The 18,383-nt window shown below is 41.4% G+C and overlaps 1 protein-coding gene across 1 annotated transcript in view; it reads right to left on the minus strand.

The window, feature by feature from the left end:
- Nucleotides 1-16,245, minus strand: part of Nrg4 (neuregulin 4) — a 48,170-nt gene extending 31,925 nt beyond the window's left edge. The window contains exons 1-3 of the mRNA XM_032911468.1: nucleotides 16,136-16,245; nucleotides 15,230-15,293; nucleotides 13,628-13,721 (exon numbers count right to left, since the gene is read on the minus strand). Of these exons, the coding sequence (XP_032767359.1) occupies nucleotides 13,628-13,721; nucleotides 15,230-15,239 (104 nt within the window). The 5' untranslated portion in view covers nucleotides 15,240-15,293; nucleotides 16,136-16,245. The remainder of the gene's footprint in view (nucleotides 1-13,627; nucleotides 13,722-15,229; nucleotides 15,294-16,135) is intronic.
- Nucleotides 16,246-18,383: the final 2,138 nt, after the last annotated feature.

An 18,383-nucleotide genomic window follows, 5' to 3' on the forward strand; every position in this document is an offset into this window, starting at 1 on the left:
CATCCATTATTAAAACCTCTGGTTGGGGTTGGGGATTTAGCTCAGTGGTAGAGCGCTTGCCTAGCAAGCGCAAAGCCCTGGGTTCGGTCCCAAAATCCAAAAAAAAAAAAAAAAAAGAAAAGAAAAAAAAAAATTAAAACCTCTGGTCCTCTCATCTCTCTCCTCCACGTGCATGCAAGTGTGTGTCTGTCTTTGTTTAGTGGGCCTGTTTAGCCCATTAACTGATACAAAGCTGATAGGCTGATGTTGGTCTGCCCCGAATGATTTCTTGTTGTGCCATTCAGCTGTTCATTTTAACGCATCTGTGAACCTTACAGCCAAGTCTGTATTACGTCCCTGGAGCTGAAATATGTGTCCTTCACATGTCATAAAATCTTCCCACCCTATCAACAACACCTGCTCCTCTGTGGTGTGCGGCCATGCTGCATGCCTCGACACGGTATGTTCCGCCATACATTTTTTGTTTAAATGGTCATATGTATCTCACCTGAGTTGAAACTGAAGAGTTTCTGATATGTATGTGCATTTTCACTCTTGTTAAGTGCTCTTGGTGCCTTTCTGTAGACTCAGGCATTGTTTTCTCTCCATCTGGAGAGCTTAGCTTTTCCTCTAGTGCAGTCTGACTGTCAATGAATGACATTTATTTTCATGTACCTGAAAATATATCTTCATCTTGCTTTCATTTTAACAGCTTTGTTGACACATATCATTTCTAAAACATATAGCCCATTCAACATATATGGCTCAATGGCTTTAGTATGTTCACAGGGTTGTTACCCCAAATCTAATTTTAGGATGTTTAAATCCCATCTAAAAGTAATAGCAATCCACGAGCAGTCAACTCCTATTTTCTACCTCACTGCTAACTTCTAAGATCCACGTTACCTAACCTTACTTCTCCTCCATAAAGCTGCCTCTGCAAGACGCCTGCCATTAAGTTCCAGATGTAGTATTTGCCTGCCGGGATTTACCCAGTTTTACCAGGGCTTGTCCACAGGCAAATGGACACTGAAAGGGGAAAGCTCACTTGGTGTCGGTCCCTTCTCCATATGCCTCTTCCTTTTGTTTCTGCCCACCCCCAGTTACCTTTGGGTGCTTTTCCCATGGCATGGTTATATTTTCAGAGTCCAACATTTTTATTCAAAAGGAGCAGGAACAACTCCAGCCTTTCCTAAGGAACAGGTTTAAACTGGAACATGTTCAAATAATGCTCAAGCATGAAAAAACCTCATGGGATTTAAAAATTGAAGCCATTCTCTCAGGCTGAAGTAGAGTGGTCCCTAGCTACATGAATTGTATTCCTGAGAGGCAAGACTTAGAAGAAAAATGCACAAAGGAAAATAATTCAGGCTACAATATTCATTTCTTAGACTATATTCAGATTGACTGCTAGGTATACACAGGAAATCAATACAATATTTAGAACCAAAGGAAATAAGGGTAATTAATTCAAAATTAATTACAAAGTTAATGAACCAGAACTGAACAAAGCAAAATTCATTTACATAATGGAGACTGGCTTAATCTATATTAACCTGTATAAACAGCTGTCTACCGAGAGAAATTGTTAGTTGGCAAAGAAACCTAGGTATGGGAATGGCACAGAGGCAAATATCAGTAGTGTGTATTTAAGTACTATCAAACAGAGGCTGTTCTGGCCAGGTGACACAATGTGAGATTATTTTCCTCTCATGGAAATAAATGCATCAATGAAGTCATCCAAATTAGATCACATTCTGCCGCCCCGCCCCAGTCAATAATGTTCTAAATTAAATGCCCTGATCACGAATTTGGCTTCCTATCTGCCTTAGTCCATAGGGAGAGAAAAGCGCCTGCCTCTCATGAACTTCAGTCTATGTCAGTTATACCCCTTATACACCAAGGAGTTAGCAGGTTTATTTTAGATACTAGTTTCTGTACACTGAGTCGGTGTATGTCTGGTGATGAGAGAGATCACTTGCAGGGTAGACACCACCTGTCACACTTCATAGTCCTTGTCATGGTACTCTGAAACACTGTTGGTTCCCTAGACACATTAATATTAGCTTCATGGAGTAGCGAACATTTTGTTTGAACTATGAGAGTTTGAGGCTCATTTTTCAGATCGGTAAACAAGTTTTGGGGTTTTTTGTTTGTTTGTTTGTTGTTTGTTTGCTTTTTGAGACAGGGTCTCACTATGTACCCTTGGCTGTCCTGGAACAATGTAGACCAGGCTGGCCTTTGACTCAGAGAGATCCACCTGCCTTCACTTCCTGTGCCACCGTGCTGGCTAATCTGTTTTTCCATGTATCGTGTATGCTTAACTATGAGGACAAGGAAGACAAAGATAGAGTGCTGGAAAACAGAGCAGATTGAGGAATTGGAGAAATAAAGTAAGTTAATAAGTTAGTTTATAGAACTGGCTCATAGTCTTGCATAAAAATCTTAGATGCAGCAGAAAAGAAATTCATTCACAAAGCTGAAAAAAATGTGCCAAATTACTTCCTAACAACTTGCTCTTGAAGGAGCTATTTCTGTAGATCACTGATCTACAAAATGACAGCACTGGATCTCGGTGTGTTAATATGATGATATTTACTTACCGTCTTGTGGGAATCCGATGGAATGGTTATATCAGACTATGAAAGTAAAGGTGGTCTACCTCAAACCTCAAAAATCCTCCAGTGGGATGCCTTCCGGAAGCTGCATAATGAGGACCCATAAATACCAGCACTGCACACCTCCATCCGACCCCCAGGATTGCTGCTATCTTTGGAGTTCCATTTCACACATATTGGCTGAGATAATTTGTAAAAAAAACGATGAGGTAGTTGCAAAACAGAGGACACTGTCTGTCAGGACTCTTAAGGCTCCCCAGCCCCCACTGGGTGCTTCTCTCGGATTCATACTCAATTAGACTAAGAAATGTTTGAGATGCTCCGAAGAGGTGATTTGTTAATGTGAGAAGGAAACTGAGCTACATAAGAGTGTAAGCAGTTCCTAAACACCCTGTACAAGATCACAGATACATATTACAGGGTAATTTATCTGCTAGTTTCCCTAGCAGAAAGCAACACAATTTGAAAATTTTGGTAACAGTTCAACTTCATGAGAAATTTAAAAACATACTACATCGCAAGATATTTGTGTTGGTCCTTCTTATAATTGGCCTGATTGGATTTATAATCACCATGGACACACACCTCCAGGGTGTTTCCAGAAAGGTCTGACTGAAGAGGAAAGCCCTACCTTGGATGTGGGCTGGGGTCGCAGATAGAATAGAAAGGAGATGCTGAGCACTGACACTCGTTCCTGTTTCCTAAGTAAGGATGTAGCATCGTCAGCTGCCTCATGCTCTGGACAAACCAGAAGCCACAATCACCCCCTCCTCCCCTCACAGTTAACGTCACCTGTCATCCTGCACTCGGGAAGAGGGAAGTTCAGCTGAGGAGAGGCCTCTATCAAATTAGTTTGGGTGGATGTCAGGGAGAGGCACCTTCTCTGTTGCTAGTTGATGTATGAGGGCCTAGTTCTCTAGGAGCAGCAGCAGCAGCCTAAGCAGGCAGTCTGGGTTATATAAGAAAGGTTGCTGAGCAGGCCAGAGGAAATGACTCAGTAAGCAGTGTTCCCCCAGGGTCTCTGTTTTAAGTTTCTGCCCTGAGTGCCTGACCTGGTTCTCCTGGAGGACGGACCATGATGAACCAGTGTGAATCAAATAAACCCTGTCCTCCCCAAGTTCCTTCTGATCACAGGGTTTATCACGGCAGTAGCAAAACAGTGCATTCCCCTAAATTGCTTCTGTTACCTTGAAGGCAAACTCTCAAACATAGGTAAGTTAACGCCGCAACAAAAGCTTTTCCTGTTCACTATACAGTCTACTGCCCAGTCCCACCTGCCTGTCTTCTCTATCTCCTGGTTTTGCTTCCTGGAAAATATGGTTCTTGGGTCCCTGGGAGGATCAATGAGGACTAACATGTTTTAGTCGTTGGCTTAAAAGCCAGACTTGCCAGTGGCCGGTGTCCCTTTTGTTAATATCTGCTGCATGGACCCAACGTATCTGCAAGCAAGACTAGGAAATGCAGAACAGACGAGTCTGTATTGGGCACTAAGAACCTCTGCTACAGTGTGTGAAACAGGAAATGGTAAATTCTTCCTGAGAGTCTTTATAAAGAACAGAAAGCTTTGGGTGGGTTTCAGAACACACTACTATCTAGCGAAACTTCAACAACTGTAAAGGACTTCAACACAAAGTCGTAGGGCATTCATTCAGTCCAAAGGTAATCACCCCAATTACTGCTCTACAGCTGCTATCTAGATTTGAAAAACAAAACAGACAAAAGCATGTTCCCCTGTGAAACTTACATTCTACCATAGGGAGTTAGAAACGAAAGACTAAATAAACATGCAGTTTATCAGGGGATGGTGAGAGGTTTGGAGAATCAGAGTGGGAGAAGGAAAACAGGCCTGGGCTTTCCCTGAGAGGGTGATAAAAACATAAAGTAAGGGGCTGCCCTTGAAGACATTGCAGGGGAAGCACTGGCACAGGAGAAGGCATGGGCAGGAGCTGAGCACAGGAACCAGCGGGGCGGCTACTGTGGCTCAGGTGATGAGTAGGCAAGCAAGGCCAGAGCGCTGGGGAAGGCCATGCATTGTCGGCCATCGGCTTTTATCAGGGAAAGACCCAGAAGAGTCCTGAGCACAGAAATAACTTACTTTAACTTACTTTTTAAATTCAGAGAAAAAACTGATTTTAATAATAAAACGCAAAGCGTACGGAATGAGCTCCCTTCAGGGAAGTTCAAACGTTTATACCATGTTGAGGGCATTCCTGAAGTACCTGAGAGAGGCTCTGAACAAATGCAAACACACTTCTCAGTCCTGGATAAGAAGCTTCCGCATTATAAACAAATAAATGTTCCTTAGGTAAATTTATTGCAATTAAAACAAACCTCCAAAACCGTGTTCTTTTTCTTCTGAACAGATAAATGAATTCCAAAGTTCATATGGAAAATCAAAAAGCATGGGCAGGGGCACCAACTAGACTTACTGTGTATTAGATTTACTATAAAAACCCGCAGCTAAGAGAGATTGCTACCTACTGGCACAGAAATGTAGGCTCCTGTCCTCAGGGGACTGACGGGCTAATGTGAGGTGGGACAGCCAGAGCAGAAATGCAAGGAGGACAGAGTTGCCTTCCTGCCTTCAACCTGTTCTCTCCAAAACCTACTCTCCTGACTTGCTCCCCACTGTGTGCTATTAACAGGCAAGGCCCTTTCTTTGTAAGGGCACCAAATGCCAGTTCCATGATCTTGGGCTTACTAACCTCTAGAACTGAGAGGAATACATTTTTATTGTTAGCAGCACAAGCACACTAAGTAAACATTTTAAAGGAGGTAACTGTAGATCCTTAACCACAGAATATACAGAAACAAGATACTTAAAGAGGTACCTGAAACAAACATGGGTGAATTCCTTACAAACTGAGACCAAGGAGGAATCATTCCTTAGTATGACTGACACTCCAAGAGCTTTAAGAAATAACAGAATTTGACTTCAAGGAAACAAAGCTACCACGCACGTGGAAAAAGCAAGCAGGTTAGATTAAAAAGAATAAACTAGACAGAGAGCTGAAAGCCAGCTGCCAGGAGTGACTACACGCCTGAGAGCAGAGGTAAGGCCAGCTTTTCTGCTCCAAGTGACCTGCCTGGAGGACTCAGGACACACAAAGGCAGAAGTCCTCTGGAACCAGGCACTCCCCGTTTCTGGCTGTGGCTGGAACTTTTCTGATCCCAGCCCACAGCTCTCTGCTCTCAAATCCCATGGGAGAGAGAGCTGAATACCCAGAAGTGTGGGCAACCCTGAGACTGCAGGGCAGGACAGACTGCTACTTCTTTCCACCTTTGCCCACATCCCTGGCCCAAGAGGAAACTGCACAGTGCCTCTGGATACAGGAAGATAGGAGCAGTCAGCTGCAGGAGCCCCTGCAGTCCAGATCTGTGCCTGGATCTGAACTGAACCAGTCAAACAACTGCTACACCCAAATCCCGTGGGGGAGAGAGCTGGACCCTCAGAAGCACAGACACTCCTGAGAAACCAGAGGAGACTACTCTCTGCCCACATTCCCGACTCAAGAGGGAAATGCCTAGTGCCACCTGTGCCCCCTGCACACAGGGACCTAGGAGAAGTAGGGGCAGGACCCCCCTGGTTGCTGCCTTCCCCAAGAGCTGAAAGCCAGCCACCAGGAGTGACTACACGCCTGAGAGCAGAACACTCTGTTCCCATAACTAGCTGAAAGAAAACAGGAAAACAGTTCTACAGGAGTGCTGACACACAGGCCCACAGGAAGGTCAAACCACCATCAAAAACAGTAAGACAAACTAACACCAGAGACAACCTGATGGTGAGAGGCAAGCGCAGGAACCCAAGCAACAGAAACCAAGACTACTTGGCATCATCAGAGCCCAGTTCTCCCACCAAAGCAAACACTGGATATCCAAACACACCAGAAAAGCAAGATTTAGATTTTATCGTGATGATGGAGGACTTTAAGAAGGTCATAAATAACTCCCTTAAGGAAATACAGGACAACACAAGTAAACAACTAGAAGCCCTTAAAGAGGAAACACAAAAATTCCTTAAAGAACTACAGGAAAACATAACCAAACAGGAGAAGGAAATGAACAAAACCATCCAGGAGTTAAAAATGGAAATAGAAACAATAAAGAAAGCACAAAGGGAGACAACCCTGGAGATAGAAAACCTAGGGAAGAGATCAGGAGTCATAGATGTAAGCATCACCAACAGAATACAAGAGATAGAAGAGAGAATCTCAGAAGCAGAAGATACCATAGAAAACATTGACACAACTGTCAAAGATAATGTAAAACTGAAAAAGCTCCTAGCCCAAAACATACAGGAAATCCAGGACACAATGAGAAGATCAAACCTAAGGATAATATGTATAGGAGAGAGTGAAGACTCCCAATTTAAAGGGCTAGTAAATATCTTCAACAAAATCATAGAAGAAAACTTCCCTAACATAAAGAAAGAGATGCCCATAAACATACAAGAAGCCTATAGAACTCCAAATAGATTGGACCAAAAAAGAAACTCCTCCCGTCAAATAATAGTCAAACACCAAATGCACAAAACAAAGAAAGAATATTAAAAGCAGTAAGGGAAAAAGGTCAAGTAACATATAAAGGCAGACCTATCAGAATGACACCAGACTTCTCACCAGAGACTATGAAAGACAGAAGATCCTGGACAGATGTCATACAGACCCTAAGGGAACACAAATGCCAACCCAGGCTACTATATCCAGCAAAACTATCAAGTAACATTAAGGGAGAAACCAAGATATTCTATGACAAAACCAAATTTACACAATATCTTTCTATAAATCCAGCCCTACAAAGGATAATGAAAGGTAAAGCCCAACATAAGGAGGGAAACTACACCCTAGAAAAAGCAAGAAAGTAATCTCCTTGCAACAAAACCAAAAGAAGAGAAGCACACAAACATAATCCCACTTCTAAATACGAAAGTAACAGGAAGCAACAATCACTATTCCTTAATATCTCTCAACATCAATGGACTCAAATCTGTGTTAGACACAGACTAACAGACTGGATACGTGAAGAAGACCCAGCATTTTGCTGCATACAGGAAACACGCCCCAGAGACAAAGACAGACACTACCTCAGAGTAAAAGGCTGGAAAACCACTTTCCAATCAAATGGTCTGAAGAAGCAAGCTGGAGTAGCCATTCTAATATCGAATAAAATCGATTTTCAACCAAAAGTCATCAAAAAAGACAAGGAAGGACACTTCATATGCACCAAAGGAAAAATCCACCAAGATGAACTCTCAATCCTAAATATCTATGCTCCAAATACAAGGGCACCTACATTCATAAAAGAAACCTTACTAAAGCTCAAAGTACACATTGCACCTCACACAATAATAGGAGATTTCAGCACCCCACTTTCATCAATGGACAGATCATGGAAACAGAAATTAAACAGAAATATAGAGAGACTAACAGAAGTCATGAACCAAATGGACTTAACTGATATTTATAGAACATTCCATCCTAAAACAAAAGGATATACCTTTTTCTCACCACCTCATTGTACCTTCTTCAAAATTGACCATATAATCAGTCACAAAACAGGCCTCAACAGAAACAGAAAGATAGAAATAATTCCATGCGTCCTATCAGATCACCACAGACTAAGGCTGGTCTTCAATAACAACAATAAGGAAAGAACACCCACATATACATGGAAGTTGAACAATGCTCTACTCAATGGTAACCTGGTCAAGGAAGAAATAAAGAAAAAAAAATTAAAGACTTCTTAGAATTTAATGAAAATGAAGGTACAACGTCCCCAAACTTATGGGACACAATGAAAGCTGTACTAAGAGGAAAACTCATAGCTCTGAGAGCCCACAGAAAGCAACAGGAGAGAGAATACATCAGCAGCTTGACAGCACACCTAAAAGCTCTAGAACAAAAAGAAGTAAATACACCCAGGAGGAGTAGAAGGCAGGAAATAATCAAACTCAGAGCTGAAACCAACCAAGTAGAAACAAAAAGGCCTATACAAAGAATCAACAGAACCAAAAGCTGGTTCTTTGAAAAAAATCAACAAGATAGATAAACCCTTAGCCAGACTAACCAGAGGACACAGAGAATGTGTCCAAATCAGAAATGAAAAGGGAGACATAACAACAGAATCAGAGGAAATTCAAAAAATCATCAGATCCTACTACAAAAGCCTATATTCAACAAAACTTGAAAATCTGGAGGAAATGGACAATTTTCTAGACAAATACCAGGTATCAAAGTTAAATCAGGAACAGATAAACCATTTAAACAGCCCCATAACTCCTTAAGAAATAGAAGCAGTTGGGTTGGGGATTTAGCTCAGTGGTAGAACGCTTGCCTAGCAAGCGCAAGGCCCTGGGTTCGGTCCCCAGCTCCTAAAAAAAGGAAGAAAAAAAAAAAAAGAAATAGAAGCAGTCATTAAAAGTCTCCCAACCAAAAAGAGCCCAGGTCCAGATGGGTTCAGTGGTTAGGAGCACTGACTGCTCTTCCAGAGGTCCTGAGTTCCATTCCCAGCAACCACATGGTGGTTCACAACCATCTGTAATGAGATCTGATGCCCTCTTCTGGTGTGTCTGAAGACAGTGATCATGTATTCACATACATTAAATAAATAAATAAATAAATAAATAAATAAATAAATAAATAAATCTTTTTTAAAAAAAAAAGACCGTGGTAAGGACTGGCAGGTTTGCTCAGTGGGTAAGGGTGGTTTCCCCTGAGCCGGGTAGGATAAGTCTGATTCCTGGATCCCACATGGTGGAGAGAGCCAAGTCCTACTTAGTTGTCCTCTGTCCTCCATACATGCCATGCCATGCACACTCCCTCCCATATAAATACATGCTAAACAATTAAATTGTGATGTGAGTGCAGGGGACTGGAGAGATGGCTTAGTGGTTGGGAGCACCTGTTGCTCTTGCAGAGGACCTGAGTTTGAGTCTCAGCACCCGTATGAGACCTAGAACTACAGTTCTAGGGGATATGGTGCTTCTTCTGATCTTCTGGGGCACCAGAAACACACATAGTGCACATAGACACACACATGGCGCACATAGACACACACATGGTGGTGGTTTGAATATGCCTGGTCCAGGCAGTGGCACTATTTGGAGTTATGGTCTTGCTGGAAGAAGTGTGCTACTGTGGGGGTGGGCAATGAAAGCCTCCCCTAACCACATGGGAGTCAGTCTTCTCCTGTTTGTCTTTGGATGAAGATGTGCAGCCCCACATCTGCCCGATGCTGCCATGCTCCCGCCTTGATGATAATAGACTGAACCTGAACCAGTAAGCCAGCTCCAATGAAATGCTTTCCTTTGTGAGAGTTGCTTTGGTTATGGTGTCTCTTGACAGCAACGGAAAGTCCAACTATGACACATACATACAAGAAAGACATTTATACACATTCAAAAAATAATAAACCTAGTTTAAAAAATTCTAAGTGCAGACTATCGGCCAAATGGGGCAGAATTACAGAACCCAGACATAACCCCTCACACACAGTCAAGACACCAAGACCATTCAATGAAGAAAAGATAGTTTTCACCACATGATGCTAGAAAAACTGTACATTAAATAAGCAAGCCAACCAACGAACCTTATCTCATACCAAACAGAGAGATTAATATAAGATAGGTCAAAGGCCTAAACACAGATAAAGACATTTCAGATGCAAGCAAGGGAGGAGCTTCATGAGGAGAGTCGGGCAATGAATTCTTAGAATGACAATGAAAAAATAATTGTGGCTTAATAAGAATCAAAGATTTTCAAGTGTCAGCTCTCATGCTAGTATGAGAGCTGGGGTGACAGGTACTTAGAAAGGACACAGAAGGCTTCATGGGAAGTAGGAAACCCATGCACCTCACAGACAGAGGAGTACAGCATATCTGGCAGGGGCAGCAGCATGGAGACAGGCTTAGCACATCTTAATTAGAGCACATAGTTCAAGGTCCTAGATCGAAAGGCAAGTAGGAAGCTGGGCACAGCAGCAGCACGTGCCTGGAATCCCAGCCAGCCTGGGTTACGTAAGAGGAGTGCCAGGCCAGCCTGGGTTACGTTACATAAGGGAGTGCCAGGCCAGCCTGGGCCAGTGTGAGAGCTTGCTACAAAACGAAATGAAACAAAACACACTGAAAAGATCAGAAGGAATCTTTAAAGCACAGTAGAGATCACAAGGGAAGATGGCTACAAACTGGTTTAAAAATTTAATAATTGTAACCAGAAAAACAAAATTTGATTAACTCTTATTTAAAAAAAAAGTCAGACTGGATTTTTAAAAAAAAAAAAAAAGCTTACTTTTAATAAGCTTTTTATTAAGCTTACATTTAATAAAGAATTGAAGGGGAAAATTCTGTTTAAATATTCAATAAGGGACAACAACTAGTTTGGCCAGCCTAATGTCAATGAACCATATGTGCAAAGACAGAAAACATTATTAGGGACAAAGACGGTTAATATCGTACCATGATGAAAGGGACATTTACCAGAAAATCATCCATTATACATTCACATGGGCTTAATAGTGCTATTTCAAAATATTTTAAGTAAAAGCTAGCAGAAACCACACTGACGATTCAAAAAAATCACAGAAGGAACTTTTTGGCATAGCTCTTTAGTTATTGAGAAACCAAGCATATAAAAACACAGGAAAGATTTGAGGGAAATGAGAAGTTTGGTCTCATGGACAAGTATAACCCTGAACCCATCTCTAAGAATTCACAGCCTCCTCTAGCGCAGGCCAGCCACTTCAAATTCTGTCCGTGAACCAGGCTTCCAGGCCAGTTTTAACAAGCGCCAACGACAGAGTCTCACACTGTCCCCAGGCTGTCCGGGAACCTGCAGCCATCCCACTGCCTCCACCTCCGAGGGCTGAGCTACCGTGTCCAAGTCGCCCTGAAGAGTTAATATCAGTTGCTCAATTAAAATGTTAGCCTAAGATCATTTATCTAAAAGTCTAGCAAGTTACATTACATAAAGAAAGCCAGAGTAGGCTCTAAGAAAGTTCAACGAAGAAAAAGCGCAGACAAGAGGAGAAAACGCCACTTACTGTAAGCCCAGAGAGACTGCACCAGAGCTACGAAGTTTATTCAGACATCGCCATTGAAGAGTTCCATTTTTTTTTAAAATAATTCACTTACCCGTTTCCCTAAAGAGCACTGATCACTGATTCAGACTTAAAATTAGTTCTAAGACTTCACCATGGCCAAGGGATCATTCAGTCTGCAGGTGCTGAGACAGACTGAGACAGACTCAGTACTATTTATATTTTAGTAATAGTTCTGAGTATATGAATGACCAAACATATAAAGTAATAACTTCCCCACATGTCTGTAGAAGTGCACAGGGAGAAGTCAGCTCTGATTTGTGGTGGGGTCCAGGATTAGGGAGAAGGCAGCCTTGAAATATGAGTAGGCTTTGTATGAAGAGGCAGAAGCATTGTAACTTCAAGGTCATCGGCCTAATGCAAAGTGTATCTAACACCAACACTTGCTTCTAGATCAAGCACTGACCGAGGACCAGGCAAAGGCCACAGAGGTAGGCTTGGTACCAAACTGTAAAAGCCCTAGAAGCCAAGCGGAACAGTAAGGTTTTACTTGGTAGAGTCAGTGTGCAGGCATAGGATCTGTTGTTGAAGTTTTCTTGATTTAGCAGGCACCTCGGGCGCGATGCAAATGGGAGTAAGTTTGGGAACTATTTCTGTTAGGCAAACCTGGGTCAGGAAGGACTGAAGAGATGAAAGAGATAGGGCAGAGAAGAAAATCCAAAGTGACAACTGGCTGAACCAGCAAAACCAGTCGGAAATGAGTCTGGGTTTCTCCATGACAAGATGATTGGGAATGCAGGGAACGGTGTGGAAGGGATGGAAAGTGAATTCACCACCCTCCGATATTGCTATTACAGCCTATAATAATAACAACTATATTGGAAGGCTGTCCTAAGGTCATTGGAAGGAATTGCTTTTAATAATACATGATTTAAAATATGCCTGTCATTCAACCCCCCTGAACCTTCAGACACTCTACTCCTTCACTCTCAATCTTCCCTGCCCTCCCATCTCATCCAGCGTGGATCCCTCTTTCTCCTGGTGTTGAACAGCTCTTGGTTACATGGCCCATTCATTACCTGATCAGGCCAACCCCGCTGACTTATGGCTACACTCCGTGGTGGCCAGTTCTCCAAGCCTCGCTCCCCACCCTTCCCAAGCTCAGAGGGTGCTGTTGGCCCTTCACTAACTTCTGTTCAAAACCAGAAACAGGAAGGAACTAGACACATTCTTTTACCAGCAAACTGCCTGTTCCCTTTCGCTGAGGGTAACTTTTCAGAGATGTACTAAAAACACATTTATCCAAACAAAAAAGTAGGCAACCAAGCTTCCTCCCCATTTTAGTGAATCTCCAAATCTTGGCGTTTTTCATGCTGTCTTTTAGCTTACTTGGTGCGGACAGTTCGATGGCTCAAATATTCTGACCACGATGCAATTCGTTTACATATTAAGGGATTTTAACCAAGAAATAATATCCATAGGTTAAAGAAAAAGTCACAGTGGAAAATTTTAAACTTGTAACTGAACAATTAGAATTTGGAGGACGGACTTCGACATCCTTTAACTGTCTTAGAACAGTGGTTACTATCTATTGGAAGAGAAGGTTAAAGACCAGTTATCTTGTATTTAAGCATTCTAAATTAAACCGAAACGTCTTGTTTGACCTTTTTATACTGGTGCTTCCTCATGATGTTTTGCTAACAATGTTGAGTAGATTGTTTTCCCTAAACTGCTAAAATTCTGAGATTCAGAAGGGTCCCTTGAGTGCGTTCTTCTTTATAACCTGCCTAGGCTGGTAACTACCAAACCAGGCTTGAGAAATGGCCACCACATTGAGACCTTTGTCTGCTGTTTTGTTCTGGTTTCTTCCAGAGGCTAATTGTCCTGCACAGAGAGGACAGAACATCCCCACTCCCCTTCATTGTACACCCCTGACCTTCTTTTAAAATCAAACGGTGAAGCTGAAATCACCCTCTCCCCCGGTCCACATCACTCACCTACAGAATGGGCTGGGGAGAGTAGGAATCACATAACAAATGCCCCCATTCAGGCAAAATGACCTGTGCCTGGGACCACAGGGCTGCTCGTGATCTACAACACACATGCACAGGAAATACACACGGTTAACGCTTTTCTGAGGCGGCCGCAGTTGAAATGTCTCATCTAAGAACGAATCAGCAATTTGTTTTTTTACAAGAATGAATTTTCTTCTCTCAAAGTGAAAACAATTTTATTCCTTATTTCATGGGCAACAGTCTTATCTACCCCTTAAAAGCCCTTCTATCCCAAAGATACGACTGTTGACAATAATAATGTAGAGGCTATGTAACAGAAATAAGAAATCTTCACACTTAGAGTGCAGTCTCACTACAGAATGTGTGTCCCTCACACAGCCCAGGGATTCTGTACTACACAGATATTTCCTGGACAGGGCTGTATTTAGATCTTTATTACTGTTTATGTCTCAAGCATAGATATATACTTGAGATTGTAGTGGGGAAAGATTTCGATAATTGAAATAGTCTGATTTATAAAAAACTTTTATATATCAATGTCAAAAAAACAAAGGAAACAATTGTATGAGGGTTGATTTGATGGAGATTCCCGTGATCTGAAAATTTAGCCTGTTGCTTAGATCCAGTCCACATACATGTCAGACTACCGATGAGAAGAGCCTCGTTCTCGTTCTCTCTCTCTCCCTCTCTCTCTCTCTCTCCTCTTTCCCTACTTTTTCTCCAGCTTTACTTTCTCTTTCACCCTTGACCTCTCCTATACCATTCTTCCTCGACTACTATTTATATGGGAAAATCGAGAATTTCTCCTTAATTAGAACATACTATTGCTTTAAAATTGCATGCTGCTAGTTCCTGACTGTTTCTGCCTAGGACGTGAGCCAGGATCACCTAATGTGAAGAGGAAAATGGCATTACCTCCATTTGACATCCAACTTGGCATTACAAAATGATATGCCGTTAAGAAAACGTGCTAGTATATTGAATTCTAAAATATTGATACCTGTTAACATATAATTGCAAAGAGCTAGACATCTCCAGTCTGAATTTGAAAAGTTTAAATTTTCCTTTTACTTTAGAAACAAGAAAAACTTGTTTCAGTTTCAGATTGCAACTACGAAAGTAAAAAAGAAAAAAAAAGTATACAATACTAAAGAAGAAAAAAACACATCAAAGAATTTAGTGTTAAAGAAACAAAAATAAACTGGCTCAAACTTGTTTTCTTCAGATTCCCTTTTCTTTTTTGTACAAAGCCATGTCTCTTCATAATTCAACTCCCAACACTACTCACCTAACCTGAATTACTACCTCTTGGCTCATTTATTCTCATTTCATTCACTTAGTGTTTGAGATGTTGATACAAGATAGAAAGCTAGAATCTGTCACTTTGTAAAAAGAAAAAAACCAATAAAACATAAATAAAAAATAAAATAGCTTTATATTATATAGGTCTCTCAAAGCTAAACTACTTAATGTTTTTGGAAGGCTTTGTATGGGGGACAGTATAGCTTTATATTAATATACATTTGTCATTTTCTTACTAAATAAACTCACATAGACAGAAAGTATGAACTTACAAGAAATTACCTGTTGGCATCTTAATTTTCAAATAGTTTCATTCTTGGTGGGAGGATTAGGGTTGAAACAGCACCTAAAATAATTTAAAATTTACATTTTAGGGGAAGTTATCCTGTTTGGAGGACATTATAACGTGCCAAACGTTCTATCAGCAAATCTCTAAAATGTTGAAAATTAAATACGCATGACAGGATGTGAGCATCTTAGACACAAAGACGGTGCTGAAACCTTAACAGATAAAACAGAAGACCGATGGTGAAAGGTTAGCATTGGGTGAGAACGGTGGCACAGCATCTTGCTTGCGAATGCGCATGCTCAGCTGAGTCACCTCCACAGACATTTGTGCTTTTAAATCACGAAGCCCTCAGAAGCCTAACTTCCACCGCAAACCCGTGACCTCCCAACTTTTCAACTTGTTGAAAATGGCCATTCTACAGAAAAATCGCGAGAAGCATTGAAGCCCCTCAGCTACAGCTTTAAACTTGTACAAGAGTTGTACAACTACGTCCACGATTGGAAGGTAGAAGCTGTCAATCAATTGACAAACGCCCTTCTTTACAATGGTGTCTGAGATTTGGCAGGGCAAGGCAAATGAGACATGCTTATGAGTGAAGTTTGTTGCCATTACAGAAACAAAGACATTAAAATAGAGCAGCAGATAATGCATTTAATCCTTACATTATGACTGCAAGCTCTTGTCTTGGTACAAAGACTGTAATGAAAGTTTAATCTGCTATTTCATATAAGAACGTGCAATATTAAAGTCTTCCAGAAGGAACCTCTTTTACAGACAAGCAGAGCGAGCGAGCGAGAGAGAGAGAGAGAGAGAGAGAGAGAGACAGAGACATAAGCACAATAAACGTTTAATCACTGGCTCATTTTCTCCTCCTCTTTCCCCAAATAAACAGAGCTTACCTCAACAAAAATTTATATTCCCATAAAAAAAAAGTAAATTTTGCTAGACATGCAGCGTTTCACAAGTTTTTGAACGCTGAGGACTTCGGCAGTGGTGACTCGAGCTTTACAACGTGTCAAAAATCTGATTCATGTCACTTCAGTGTGGGCGAGTGAGCAAGGCAGACCAAGGTGTGAGCAGAGGTCACGAGCAGCAGCCAGGGGAACCGCGCCCATACAGAGGTCAGGAGCAGCCAGGGGAACCACGCCCACACGTTTCCAAACCGCAAATGGGCAGGATTTCACTAAGAAAGGAGGGAGCTGCGGTGGGTGGCACCCCTAAAGCGCGGTCCAAGTTTCAAAGTTATGAAATAAGCCACGTTCTTTAGAGCCCTTACTAATCTCTGCACATCTTCGTAACTCATAAATGTTATGTAAGTTTGTGGAGAAACGGCATTTTGATGTGAAACTAATGGTCAGGTGCACCACAGGGTTTAAAAAACAATTTCCTTATAGACTATGTAAAACGTACAAGTAATGACTTGAACTTACAAAACTGGACGGAGCAACGGTTGAAGCAGAGCTCAGGCCTATGGTGACCCTTACAATGGTGTAACCAGTGGATCTGATAATATAAATTCTCAGGAGAACCGTGACAAAGCCATTTGTATACGCTGCCACAGTCTCTTTGAACGTGTGTGTGTGTGTGTGTGTGTGTGTGTGTGTGTGTGTGTGTGTGTAAGTCCTGTTATGTCTGGAAGACGCTGTCTCCTTGGAGACACTGGCTTTGTCACCTCTGGCTCTTAGGATCTTCCCACCTCCCCTTCATAGAAGATCCCTCAGCCTCATATTCACTTAGAAAAGTTAAGTTCCAAAAATCATGTTTTAAAATATTAATATGTAAATCTGTCTACACGAAGCGTGGGGTTTTTCTTTATTTAAAGTATACTAAGCATTTAGACGTTTTTATTTTCTAAAAATCACAATTCAGACATCATTATTGGGTAGAAAACTCAGAAACAAATACATTTGCTCATTCACACACACACACACACACACACACAACAAGCTTTTGACTATAGGTTTATTTTCATTATTCACGTTATCTCCCACATCAAATGATATAGTCATTACACATATGCGTATATACATACACACATATATAAATCACTTTAGCATACAGTATTTGAGACTGAAAATGAGAGAAAAATATCCTTTATTATTTTATCTGACCTAGGAAACCATTATGCTACCAATTAATATAGGAATGAACACTAAACTTTATGTGGAGATCACATAAGCCATTCATGATGCATTTATCAAAAGACATGTTATGGTGATTCGTGCTGTCTTTTATACATGAGAAATTAGAAACAGGGAGAGCCATGTGATTCCTTATTTTATTATTTAAGACAGAGTCTTTATGTGTAGCCCAGGCTTGCCTAAAATTTATAGTCCTCCTACCTTAGCTTCCTAAATGCTGGGTTTGCAGATGTGTGCTACCCAGACATGTGAGTCTAAATTAGAAAATAAAAAGATTTTCAAACTAGCATTTCACTGAATGAAAGTCTAGGTATTTAAGAACAATTTCGCCATTTCCCTGTGAACAATCGTGCTAAGCAGTGAACGCCTTTTAAACAAACGCCCACCTGCTGTTGGACACAGGATAAAAAACAGAACAAGTAACTCAATAAACTCCATCACTGGTTCATCTCTGTGGTTCAGATCTTAAATGTGCTCCCGCCTAACGTGCATGGTTGAATGGTTTGGTTCCCATCTGAAGGCACTTCTGGGAGGTGGTGGAGCTTTTTAGATGTGACCTAGTGGAGGCCGGTTACTAGGACTGGGAGCCTGGTCCATCCTGTTTCCTACATACCTCAAGATGAAGAGTTTAGCTGCATATAGTTTGATGTGATGTTCTGCCTAGTGCAGGCCCACAAGCAATGAAGCCAACTAGCTGTGGACCATGGCTGTGGTCCACATGAACTTCTGTTCCTTCCCTTTACTTTCTCAGGGATTTGCCACTGTGACAGAAAGCTGACACAAAAACTCATATAAAGGAGATTTTTACTTAAGACAAGGATAATTTCATAAGGGTCAACCTAAGATACTTGCCAACTCCTATGTGCGTGTGATATTTTATTATTTAACCCAGACTCTTACTGTGTAGCCTAGGCTGTATACCACTCTATAAGCACACACACACACATCAAAAACAGTAATACTGGTTAACTAATGAGGAAAAGAGACTCTAAGAAGTGTTATTGTA

This window comes from Rattus rattus, chromosome 8 (assembly GCF_011064425.1).
Source record: "Rattus rattus isolate New Zealand chromosome 8, Rrattus_CSIRO_v1, whole genome shotgun sequence".
NCBI lineage: Eukaryota > Metazoa > Chordata > Mammalia > Rodentia > Muridae > Rattus > Rattus rattus.